Source organism: Kwoniella pini, chromosome 10 (assembly GCF_000512605.2).
Source record: "Kwoniella pini CBS 10737 chromosome 10, complete sequence".
Lineage (NCBI taxonomy): Eukaryota > Fungi > Basidiomycota > Tremellomycetes > Tremellales > Cryptococcaceae > Kwoniella > Kwoniella pini.
In genome coordinates, this window is record NC_091725.1 from 54,404 (window position 1) to 66,531 (window position 12,128).

General features: G+C 44.6%; 7 protein-coding genes across 7 annotated transcripts; 3 read left to right on the top strand and 4 right to left on the bottom strand.

The window, feature by feature from the left end:
- Positions 1 to 585: 585 nt before the first annotated feature.
- I206_106816 (uncharacterized protein) lies at positions 586 to 1,608 on the bottom strand (the record flags this gene model as incomplete). Its single annotated transcript, XM_019157358.1, has 1 exon — positions 586 to 1,608. One exon carries the CDS (start codon positions 1,606 to 1,608, stop codon positions 586 to 588), a length of 1,023 nt encoding a protein of 340 aa, XP_019010076.1.
- A 1,155-nt stretch (positions 1,609 to 2,763) lies between these two features.
- Positions 2,764 to 4,816, top strand: I206_106817 (uncharacterized protein; the record flags this gene model as incomplete). The annotated part of the gene is made up of 5 exons (XM_019157357.1): positions 2,764 to 3,048; positions 3,104 to 3,293; positions 3,356 to 3,395; positions 3,461 to 3,869; positions 3,935 to 4,816. The coding sequence occupies 5 exons, from the start codon at positions 2,764 to 2,766 to the stop codon at positions 4,814 to 4,816; spliced, it is 1,806 nt and encodes a 601-aa protein (XP_019010075.1).
- Positions 4,817 to 4,888: 72 nt separating this feature from the next.
- Positions 4,889 to 5,852, bottom strand: I206_106818 (uncharacterized protein; the record flags this gene model as incomplete). Its single annotated transcript, XM_070203409.1, has 5 exons — positions 4,889 to 4,938; positions 5,002 to 5,412; positions 5,489 to 5,645; positions 5,694 to 5,725; positions 5,789 to 5,852. 5 exons carry the CDS (start codon positions 5,850 to 5,852, stop codon positions 4,889 to 4,891), a joined length of 714 nt encoding a protein of 237 aa, XP_070059510.1.
- Positions 5,853 to 5,894: 42 nt separating this feature from the next.
- Positions 5,895 to 6,216, bottom strand: I206_106819 (uncharacterized protein; the record flags this gene model as incomplete). Its single annotated transcript, XM_070203410.1, has 2 exons — positions 5,895 to 5,912; positions 6,031 to 6,216. The coding sequence occupies 2 exons, from the start codon at positions 6,214 to 6,216 to the stop codon at positions 5,895 to 5,897; spliced, it is 204 nt and encodes a 67-aa protein (XP_070059511.1).
- Positions 6,217 to 6,269: 53 nt separating this feature from the next.
- Positions 6,270 to 8,000, top strand: I206_106820 (uncharacterized protein; the record flags this gene model as incomplete). Its single annotated transcript, XM_070203411.1, has 12 exons — positions 6,270 to 6,371; positions 6,424 to 6,452; positions 6,517 to 6,627; positions 6,709 to 6,790; positions 6,839 to 6,958; positions 7,019 to 7,050; positions 7,104 to 7,176; positions 7,236 to 7,267; positions 7,333 to 7,483; positions 7,562 to 7,677; positions 7,729 to 7,881; positions 7,949 to 8,000. 12 exons carry the CDS (start codon positions 6,270 to 6,272, stop codon positions 7,998 to 8,000), a joined length of 1,053 nt encoding a protein of 350 aa, XP_070059512.1.
- Positions 8,001 to 8,610: 610 nt separating this feature from the next.
- Positions 8,611 to 9,995, top strand: I206_106821 (uncharacterized protein; the record flags this gene model as incomplete). The annotated part of the gene is made up of 2 exons (XM_019157354.1): positions 8,611 to 8,921; positions 9,005 to 9,995. 2 exons carry the CDS (start codon positions 8,611 to 8,613, stop codon positions 9,993 to 9,995), a joined length of 1,302 nt encoding a protein of 433 aa, XP_019010072.1.
- Positions 9,996 to 10,129: 134 nt separating this feature from the next.
- Positions 10,130 to 11,524, bottom strand: I206_106822 (uncharacterized protein; the record flags this gene model as incomplete). The annotated part of the gene is made up of 2 exons (XM_019157353.1): positions 10,130 to 11,218; positions 11,324 to 11,524. The coding sequence occupies 2 exons, from the start codon at positions 11,522 to 11,524 to the stop codon at positions 10,130 to 10,132; spliced, it is 1,290 nt and encodes a 429-aa protein (XP_019010071.1).
- Positions 11,525 to 12,128: the final 604 nt, after the last annotated feature.

The following is a 12,128-nucleotide window of genomic DNA, read 5'->3' on the forward strand; positions in this document are numbered from 1 at the left end:
AACATCTGATCAACTCTTGGCTTGTAACTTATGTATTTTGAAGAGACAGCGTTCGAGATAGCATTTTTACGCGTCAAAAGTAAGAGCTATGATCGATATTCTTCCGTCATACGAGCACCACTATTGCTGTCAGCTAGTGTGATGAATGTTCCTGATACACATCGCACCCGAATCCCATGATGTATTTACCCGGAGTAATTGACGTGGTGATCGAGATTGGTCAGCTGAAGAAGGTTAGTGATTCTGAGTTGAAATATCACTGCCAGCCATCATCTTAGTCGGATGATATCAAGCCATTTTCATAAGCTGGAACGATCGTGGAGCACGGTGTGAGAGATGATTTCAAACCTGCTACAATATTGCTCTCCACGCTAGTGAGTAGAACTCAGTATCTGAGGGCCTTTCAATAATGCATGGGAAGGTGTAGACAGATGGAAAACTATATCAAAGGATTCAATCATTAGCATTCATCGCTCAAGCTGTGAAGGATAGCAGCCCAGGATGAATCGATGACTCACACGGGGGAGACTCTCCCTTCCATATTTATATTCACAACATCACCAAGACTTCAGTGTAGAGCTCCATCTACAATTGACTGAATCGCAATTCACTATGATGCTTGTATGTTTCCCCCGGCTTGAGTACGGTGTTTGGGAAATTTTTATGGTTGATAGCATCTGGGTGTATTTGAGGTTCAAGCGCAATACCGAATCTTGAACCGATCTTCATGCCATCATGTCCTGGTTGAGCGATGTTCAATGGTTTTCCATCAAAGAATTGTATACCAGGTTGATCGGTCCATATCTCCATTTTCAGATCCTTTTCAGAGGATATCAATTCTGCTGCTCTTCTGAGTCCTCCTGTATGATCTCTCAACACCCAATTATGATCATAATGGAAAGAATCAGAAGTTTCAATGGCACGGGACTGTCTGAAGTCGAAAGGTGTTCCTTCTACTGATTTGATTTCTCCGGTAGGAATGAGCGCATCATCGACTGGTGTATAGTGGTCTGCATCGAATAAGAGAGAATGTTTGGCGGTATTATCTCCTTTGGTTCCATTAAGATTATAATATGCGTGAGAGGTGAGATTGATTATAGTGTCCTGATCGGTAGTGGCTGACCAATCCATTCTCAAGGTATTCTCATTGGTAATTGTATAAGTGGTCCGAGCTGTCAAATTTCCAGGAAACCCTTCTTCTCCATCAACAGACTTGTATTCTAAAGTGACTGATTTAGGAGTTTGTTCTTTGATTGTCCAATTGCGTACACCGAATCCACTTGTTCCTCCATGACAGACGTGTGTATTTTTTTCATTCAAATTGATCTGATACTTTTTATCATTTAGAGTGAATTTACCATGAGCAATTCTGTTCGCAACTCTTCCAGGTACTGCACCCCAATGACCACCTTTGTTGGCTAAAAGATCTTCAAAAGACGGAAATCCTAGAATAACATGTCTTTTCCCCTCAGGTGCTGAAACTTGCAAATCTTTTATAGATGCTCCGAGAGTGACAATTCCCACTTCAATCCCACTTGCTCCCTTCAAGCGAACTTCCAATACATCTTGACCATCAAGAGTTCCGAATTTGGTAGCGTTTTGAGACATCTTAGGACTGGAGAGGTGAAAGTCGAAATATCTGATGGAAGAAGAATGAATGTTGTAATGAGGAATGATAGATGCAACTGAATAGAAGAAGACAGCGTCACATTGAGCATACCTGCGAGATGGGATAAGACGTCATCGGCCCGACCGGTTAATTAGGCTGGTTGATCATCCGAAAGATTTCGATCCTCATTTCCGCCGAGAAAAGCATATGCACCGAACAGTCGAGAGCGGACGACAGCGGGAGTGAAGCGGATGCAAGCCTGCGCAGTTGATGTGAAGTATTCGATGAACTGGTCGGTCGAGACACAAGAATGAGAAGATGTTGTGAGGTATGCAGTGGCAAATCTACTTTGCAATATCTGGTGCTGGTTTAGACTGCCTGAGACAAAAGGTAGACCTTTGGAGAGATTGACGTTTTCATTGGGAACCATGACCCTGCCAGAAGATTCAAGTACACTAAAGCTGATCGATTCGCTAGTAATGCTGAAGAGGTCCAACAAGCTGGACCCCACAAGAACTCGGATTACAGCATCATGAGGTGGTCTAGACACAAAAGGAGGATTGTGGCCTATGCGTCGAAGAGTGTTATACACATGAGCTGCTCTCATTGCATCTCTCTGACATTCGCATGCATACTTGTGGGTAGCAGCATCCTGGTATACAGGGCGAATCAAGACACCGCCCATTTCACTTCCATCTTTTTTGGTGCTTGAAGTTCATGAAATCCTTCGTTTGAAATTCTGCAGTCGTAGTCCATCGGCAATCGAGCTCTCTGACCACACGTCGCCATGTCCGGCATCAGGTAGGCTCGCCTTTTACAGGGATAAAGGTATGTGACTTGTTCCATAGCAGGCAAACCGGGACTGCACAAGACAGACTCATTGTAGACGCCCAAATCGGCTACAACACGGCCGACCGGTGAAAAGAGCGCGATAACGGTCATTTCCGAAACGAGTGAATCTATCTGTCGTCATACCGCCTGCTTCCTTTGTTTTCCTCTCTTGTTACTTCTGCTTGTCTGTACAGTCTCACCTTCCTTTCTTTGTCAAGACCGTTGTTCTCTCTTCTTTGTCCATGACACATATAAAGAGCCTTCACCGAAGTGCTGAATACAGTCTCACCATCCCACCCCTGTAGCACGTTACAACGACTGAAATGATCTCTCATTATATAGGAATTCTACTGTACCTGTCTCTGGCCCTCGCGTCGGTCACACCTCAAAAGCCTTTTAGCACAGAGGCTCAGAAATCTTCTCTCCTTTCGCCTAGACTTCATTCGAGAATTGACAAGCTTAGAGCCAAATGGGGCGCCAAGGGGATCACCATCGGATTAGCAGCTGCGCCTAACTCGACGCTTCCCGGATTTGATTCGAATGACTGGGTTTTGGAAACATTAGGATTTGGAGAGGCGGACAAATATGGAAACAAGGTTGACGGTGATGTGAGTATCCAGTTGCAGGGCTGATCTTAAGCATAATAACCTGACATTCGAAAAGACTTTGTTTGCAATAGCCTCCAATTCAAAAGTCTTCAACGCTCTTTCAGTAGCGCTACTGATTCACAATAATACAGTCTTACCGAGTGGTGAGAAGCTAGAGTGGTCGACTAAGATTAAAGACGTCCTCCCAGAATGGAAATTGCAAGACCAATATATGTCAGATCACGTCGATTTACTCGATTTAGGTAGTAAGTTATGTATCTATGACTCTAGTTCGGCTGTGCTGATAAAATCTCTATGTCCATCACAGGCATGCGATCTGGTATGCCCAGACATGACTATGCTCACGGGTGAGAGCGTTTTACATCTCTTTGTGCTGATCTGCCCAGCTGATGGTCCTTGTTGTACTACTCAGCTTTCTTCCCCCTTCAGAAATAGTAGCCAAGATGAGATATCTCAAACCATCCACAGAGCTTCGAAGAAACCTTCAATACAACAACAATCACTATGTCGCCTTGGGTCTACTCGTAGAACGCGTATCAGGTCTAACGTTACCTGAATATGTTCAGAAACACATCTATGATCCTATTGGTATGAGCACCGCAACGTATAACTCAACCCAAGCAGCAAAGTCTGGACATAGGAGTGACGGCTTCATGAATTCCGTACCAAATCTTGGAATATGCAAACAGAATTTAGAAGATAGTTTAGAAAGAATGGATGAGAAATGTCTAGGCATCCATGGGAATCTCAATTGGTGGACAGACGGTGATGGTCTTGAAGAAGCTGGTCCTGGAGGTATCTTGCTATCGGCTAATGATATGGTGAGTAATTGTGTATACGCGCTGGTCATTCGATCGGTTCCCGTTGAGCTGAACGAGATATATAGAAAAAATGGATTAAGGAGCTACTTCACCCAACAGTACTTCCCTCATCCGTCGTGAAAATGGTTACGACAGGTCATACAGTATACGATGGTCAACCTCGTTTCCCTCAGTATGGGATACAAACATATGGTATAGGACAAATCATGTATACATATAGAGGATATGAGATTGAAAGTCATACTGGTAGTGTCCCTGGACAGATGTCAACTCACGTTAGAGTACCTCAATTAGGCTTCGGATTCATGATAGTTGTCAATCAAGACAATTTCGGCACTTTCTTACACAGTGTAATTCAGAATGAAATTTTAGATGAGGTACTTCAAGTCAATAAAGAAGATCTAGTTGACTGGGAAAAGATAATTGGATTGAAGATGGTCGAATCTCTAGGTAATGAGGATAGAGTCACAAAACCGGAACATCCTAAATATCCCAAAGGTATAGATATCGAGAAGCTGGAAGGGCATTACGCTGATAAGGCTTATGGGGACTTGAATCTTGTTAAGATTGAATTACCAAAAACTGAGAGCCATGGTGACGATTCCGCTGATCTCATGAGTAAAGTATCACAAAAGATGAATATAACGGGACCCATCTACCTCGCCGAGGTCAACAAGGTATTCAATACACATATTATATTCACTCATTTCGATGACAACCTGTTCAACTGGACCAATGTATACCAAAAGGACAATTATAACAGTAAGAACGAGGTAGATGGTAAGATCACCACTGTGCAGCAAATTGGGACAGCTGTCTTCACCGAAGACGGGGTCGGGATGTTTGGAGGATATTGGGGTGCTGGTTCGGCAGTCAAACCTGCTGAAATCGATCAAAACGATATCAAAGGCAGTTGCGAAGTCTGGTATTGTAAACTAAAGACTTGAGATAAGGGAGATCATATTCGGAGAATGAGTAAATTGCAGAACGAGTATAAATACATAACATGGACAACAAATTTATACGTGTACACCAAAGCAAGATGGGATCGTTTGCATATCGGCAGGATCTATAGGATGTCAGTTTTGATAAGCATAATTCACTGGGAAAATGATTAGGAACATACACGTACTCTGGTTGGAAGGACTAATATTGTGAAGCTGTCCCATCGAGGGCAGATCCGAGCCCAAAGATGAAATCCATTGTGATATTTGATCGTAGTCTGTGTTATCGATCCCTTGTGGAATGGACGCGTCTGAAGCGTCAAATATCTGTTGAACTCCCTGCATGCTTGGGCTTGGTCTCTCGGGCGCATCTTGTGCAGGGCCATCGCGTGATATATCTGGAGCAGACGATTGACACAGGGAATAATCGAATTGCAGCGGTTCTGGAGGATTCGCCGAATTCGGCTGGATATCGTCGGTGAGATAAGGAAAAGACCAATTGAGCAATACATCTATTGACTCGCTTTCTTCTGATGTTTTCCCGTGCAGACTTTCATTCGTTTGGTCGCCTCCTGGTTCATAGCCTTGCACGATCTGATCTAAGTGAAGAAATGGACAGTCGGTACAGGTTATCAATGAGGCTTGACCACATGAAGATGGGCTTCACCGGCTCACCTCGTTGATCGACAGACGTATTGAGGTACTTCCTGCTTCTATTTCTACATGCCAATGGACTTCGTCCAGGTAAATAATCCGCTATAGCAGTCCACTTGGGTCCATGTTCTTCGAAGAGTTGCAGTAACAAAGCATCCTCTAGGCTAGCCCAAGGTTTCTTCGACGTGAGGTTGGGATCCTAGACATCTCGCCATCGTTTGGATACTTGATCATCCTTGCGTCCTGGTATGCGGAGTGCTATGATGCGTAGGGCGTCCGCGGTCAGACTAGCAGTCAGGTCAAGAAAGCCGAGGTGCTCACCGATCTCTTTCCATTGAGGACCAAGCTCCTCATATAACTTCTTCAACGTATCATCTTCTTCCATAGTCCATTTACCCTTGCGAAGATTCGGATCTAATGAGTGAAATCATCTTTTCCAACAATCCTGTAAACTTTGGCATCAGCGCGATAACTCGCCACTTTTGTCGGTTATGGGGAATTAGGAAGTGCAGAACTAGTACACCGGTGCACCTGTTTTTTGCGAGATCAAACAGTTGACTCACCTTGTTGGTCCGGTGTCCGCCAACAGCTTTAGCAATTATACCCCAGGCTGAGCCTGGTCCACGTGCGGAACCATATTGCTTCACGGCCGCAATCAGGGCTGCGTCTTCTTCTTCAGTCCATGGTCTCCTTATTGCCGGGATTTTCACAGTCGGTGAGGAAGAAGAAGCGGTTGCATTGGTCTGCATGAGGTTGCTGTTGGTTGCCATTATTACGATTCTGGAAGCATAGTCTGCTATCGATGCGTACCGAATACGAGCAGCTGGCCGGGGTCAACAGTGCTCCAGGGTTAGGCGTCATTGCTATACGTCTCATACTCGGTGCGGTGGAAGCTGTTTTCTTCGTGAGTCCCCTTTTCGCCGAAGAGGGGTGAAATTCTGATAGACAATAAACAGCCCGGAGCGGTGTACCTGTTATCGAAATGGTAAGTTTCTCTTGATATTTCTTGCCTCATTCCGGAAGCGTTTCAATTGAACAAGGTTTGATAGGTATACCAGACAAGAACTTGCTCTGCGAATGTCCATTTTCTATTGTGGTTCTATCACATCCAATGGTTGGGGCAGTCTGATTGCTGCTGGTATATTGAGTCATTACAAGCAGTGGCATTATTTATTTTACATCGAAGGCGGTTTGACCATCGGTATCGGAATCTTGTCAATGTGAGTAATGCTTCGAAGCAGAGCACGTTCTCGTGCTAACCGATCATTCTATAATTGGATCCTGCCTGGATTCCCTGAGACTGCTCGATGGTTATCCGAAGAAGTGAGTGCACTTCTTCGGTATTCATATATCCAGTGAAATATATCATAGGAACGCAGCCTCCAGATGGCAAGAATGAAGCGCAGTGCCGGTCAAGAGGACGTAGGGGACGTCACAGTGTGGGAAGGATGCAAGCAGGCCTTGATCGACTGGAAGACTTGGGTCATGGCTGTTCGTATTATTAACTAGTTAGCCTGTGTCGACTGCTTAGCATGCTGATGATGCTTGTAGCTCATTCTCGCTGCTCAAGTGCTTGGTCTCGGGTCAGTTCACTTTCCTGATTACGCCTTCTGGAGCTAATAAGTATCATGAGTAGCTTCGCGACTTTCTTCCCTACGTTGGTCGGAACACTGGGCTACCCGAGAGTCAGTACTTTACTTCTTTGCGCCGTAAGTTGTATCCTCGCTTTCTTGGCAGTCCTGCTGATTGAAATCGCCTCTGTGATCAGCCACCCTGGATGTTTGCTTGTCTCGTTGCTTTGTAAGCCTCAGTTTTCTCTTCTACCACAAAGAGCTGCATTGGAAGCCCAGCTTACTTCTCTTTAGGGCTGTGGGATGGTCTGCCGATCGAAGACAAGAAAGAGTAATGCATATCATGGGTCCAGTCCTAATTGGTATTATTGGCGCAATTATTGCTATGTCAACCATGAGCACCGGAGCAAGATATTTCTCGCTCTTCCTTATGGCTTCAGCTGTAGTGAGTTACCATATGCAATGCTGGCCGGTTTAGGTGTCCGGAAGAGGTTGAGCTGACAGCATGTCGTATTGCCTGCAGGCTGGATTTACCATCAACTTTTCGTGGTTCGCTAACATCGCAGGCGAGACGTCACCCGCCAAAAGGGCTGCTATTCTTGCTATCACCAACGCTTTCTCCCAGCTAGGAAACATCGCGTGAGCAACTATCCAGTTTCTAGAGGATGACCCGAACTGAACTTTTATTAGTGCCGGATACTGCTGGCCTTCTAAATGGGGTTTGAAGTATCGACAGAGTTTCAGTATCAGTTTAGGAGCTTTCGTTTTCGCAACCGCCCTTGCTTGGGGTTTGAGCTTCCACCTTCGCTCAGAAAACAAGCGCCTTGCGGATAAGTACAGAAGGTTAGTGTGCGTGCCGGTATCAGGAGGGAAAGGTACTGATTCTAGCCTTGCTCTCGTTTATGTGTAGGGAACATGGATTACCGGATGACACTCAAATACCTCCTCGATACCTCATTTAGGGCGAACAATTATCAGTTGGAAGATATACCCTCCATTCCCAAGTCATCAGCTCATTGCATTTGAGAAAGTAGACAATTCAAGGGCCTTCAATGTATATACTTCTTGTTCGAGGATATTTGTGTCCTCGCTCCGCACCTATTGACATATCTGTGGTTGTCAGCAAGTCGATTATGAATTTGCATGAGTCCTTTAAAAGGTGGTCCAGCTCTTGTCGGCAAACGACAGAGACTGATGATGAAGTTTAGTCAGAATGAAGAGTTCGACACTGCTCCAATTGAGGACTCATCGGGTATTTCCTAGCCTACCTCAACAGTCATCTTTCAGTACGATAGCATAGTTTCGTCGGTCACAAATTCGTGATCAGCCGCGCGTCGCTGATCATTCCCCTGCGTTTGAGATAGAATGTGTCCGAATCGATTGTCATGAATAAAAATCGAAAGACAAGTTGAGTCGGAGATTAGATCGTATTTGTCGGGCGCGTGAAACAATATTTCGACGCGTCTTGTTTCTCGAACATCATTATTATTTCCTTCTTCATTGTTTGCTTTACTTTTCATTATCCTCTCACCGGAAATTGGTCAAATCATCAGCATTGCGCCGGTCTGCCTCATGAAAGCTGCAGAATCAGTATGGAATCTTCGGCATATCAGGAGTGCTATCCTTTCTTACCTTCCTGATGATGGTTTAGCAAAGACAATTATACTGGACAAGGAGAATTTTGTGGAATCGGTCAAGATCTTATACGAGACTGTAACTCCTAGGAGCTTTTCGGTACTAGATGAAAAGGGTGAAAATTTGGCAAGTAAATGTTTTAAACTTCTTGGAATGATATTTTGCCCAGCAATCAATTCCAAATCACTAAGAACTCACCCAGTGATTTTTTCTGATCATAGGCTCGGTCTCGATTCTACATTGATGCCGTTCGTCACATTGACATGGACAGGACCTCAACACGGACACATGCCGATGCATTTCACCAATTTCGCCACCTTAAATCGTTCAGCGATGGTCATGGTGAAACGTTAGAAATAATTTATCAGCCAGATATTTTTGCTGTTACGGGTAAAACACAGGCAGTGTTGTGGGAAGATTACGATGATACATTCCTTGTATATGGTGGAGATTATTTGCGTGATATTTCTGAAACAGACTACGCCGAAGTGAATGAAAAATGGGACGTCCAAAGGAAGATCAAACACGCTTTCGCAGATGGGCAAAGAGAACAAGATGATATCGATGGGGAAATTTACGACTTCTTCGAAAGCTGGTTGGACGAGGAAGGTTTATTCGCAAACGAAGTTAATTCTCTCGATCTACAGGTTCACATGCGTACGGAAACTATCATTAAAGAATTTCGAAAATTGAGTGAAAATAATAGTCCAATGCCCAAGAAATTACAACTTGTCGTCAACGAAGATTCAAGTGACATTGAATATAGCTTGATCGCAGCTATAGAAACTCTATCCCCCTTAATTGAGGATCTACACCTCGGTCGCGATTCGATACTTGAGGATGATGAAACGGTTATCCGAACTACAGTCCGTCAATTTCTCACTCAACCTATTCGTTGGCCACCCGGTAATCTCAAGTTGAAAACTCTCAGATTTCCTCTCATGATAATAACTGAAACCGACTCGGGCAAATCCAATCCCCAGCAATTAGACACTCTCGCTGGCTTGATGGACGAGCAAAGCCCACATCTCGGTCTGCGTTCCTTGACTATCGATCTAGATTTTGCCTTCCAGGACCAATCTCTGGATGATGTGAAAACCCACATGCCGAGGCTATCGAATCTCGCTAGAAAGCTGATTAGGATTGGTGGAACAGGTTGTACTTACAGCTTGAATGTGCGAGTTCTGAAGGAGGGGAATAAAAAGGGGAATGAAGAGTTGCTGAGTGGATTGTTGACTGAGGCTGTAAGGGAAGAGATGGTCAAGATTTGGGGAGAGGAGCCCACATGCTGGAGGCGCTTGTCGTCAGCAGAGCGGATATGACAAAATGTTACCATCTTCTTACTGCATGAATGCATATTCCTTATCTACGTGTCGCCTGCTGATATAGGCGACTCCAGCCAATTGATGTGAATTCTGCTAGCCCTATTCACCTAAATTAAACCTCTACATCTCCCCTAAGTCCTTTCATCCTTTTCGAGCTTGCGCCAACCAACCTCTACGTTCTGTGCCTCCCGTAGCTCTGCAATTTCTTTTTTCAGTAAAGTGTTGAGGGTCTCGCCTAAGAGGTTGTCTTCTGCAATACTAAATACATCCGACGATATCTTCAAGCGATAAAAGCACCAAAATCCGCCAATCGTCACCATAGCCCGAGCGAGGGTTGATAGCGTGGGCAGTTGTCGTATGATATTCGAGACTCTGTTTTCAGATGAATTGAGTTTGGAAACTTTCAGGTCTAAGGTGAACTCCTCCAGACGAGGGTAGCAAGGACGAGTAATCCTTGAGGGAGTAATGTTGAGGAGCCTTTTGTCAAGTTGCAGTGTTTCGAATTCCGGTTCGATGTCGAGGGGTACCGCGAGCCACCTGAGTTTGCTTTCTTGCGATATCTTCAAAGGTCGGTCGAAGAATTCTTCTAACGTGTTTGCGGTCAGACCGTGAAGCTTGCGATTCGCCTTGAGCCGACGCAATGTAAGGCCCTCGAGCAGTGGGGCGAGTTCTTCCAGTATCACGGTCAGCAATGTTGTTGATTTCTGATTGTTTATCGTCATAAACAGACTTTTGGGCATAGGTCTCCGATTCTCCACCAATTTGGGTAGTGCATCCACGATTTGTTGAGTCGGCATAAGGAAATCCAGATACATTACGTCAATCGATATGCTGAAAAGACCTCGTGCCTCGAACCACATAGCGAAGAACTCATTTACATCTTGACTTGAGCCGGATTCAGAATCCCCGTTAATTTGGATAAAACTTGCTCGATCCTCGATATCCCACTCTTCGGGTAACCCTTCACGAACAATGGATAAGTTCTTGTGAAGATTATCCTCGATGGACGTCAACTTGACAACGTGACATCCGGAGATTAGTATTGCTTTGGTGGGGATCGCAGGCGTAATCGGCCGACGAATTTCCAGTGTGTTCGGAACCCAACCAATCGTTTGGAGATTGGGGAAATCGACGAAAAGATTTATGTCGAAGGGGCAGGTTCCGACGGGTGGTCGTCCTTGTATATGTCTGATCGAGCGGATATATTGATGAGAGCGAGCCTGTTCAAGGTGTGATTATTGTCTCGTCAGCTCACATCCTAGCTGCACTTATTGCACATACTCGTATGGGGACAATTGCCAGCTGTGTGGCCAGGCAATACTCACGATGTTCTTACTTCTATATCTAGTTTGTCTGGCCTCGTCGTCTTCCATTACTTCATACAGTTTGCTGACGCCATCTGAAAAGTTTTCGCTGGATAGCAGTAAGACTGTTCGTAGAGATTTTTCAGGAAGGAAATCTATGATCAATTTCCGGATGTGCCGAAGTGACCACACTAGAGCTGCTGGAGATATCGCAGTTGACATGGTCGGGCCTCTGATTGTGGGTACGTATTATACGAATCTTGGGTTAATACTTTTAGCCAAAACAAGGAAACGGTGAGAGGTAGGAAACGGTAAGAATGAAATTAATTCGTTCAACCCATTTGGAGCTTTGGAGCGTGAAACTCATGGTTCCTGCTGCTCAATGTGATTCCGTGGCCGTTCCCTATATCTCCATGGTGTATTTGTGTGTCTGTGTATGTATGAGCGATCAAAGCGTTCTCAAATGGAGTCAACGCAAAGATGAAACAGAAATGTAATGATCCGAGCTTTAGTGGTCAATGCAACAGTGCCTGATCGAGCGTCAAAGAACGCGTTGATCAATATTATTACTTCCGAAGATTGCCATACTTGGTTTTTTCCTTTCCTGTCTCGTTGTAGGTGCTTATGCTCATGCTTGACTCATTCACGACTTGCATTCTGCCTCTCCTATTATTTCTACAAAAATACATACTTTCACTTCACCCCTAACCTTGAATTCTGCGCCTTTATATCCTGAATAATAAAAGTCCCTTCCCATTTTTTTAGCAAAATAAACTCCTTCTTAAATTAGCGATCAATTAGACGTTTAATGACATTGGCGTTTGTA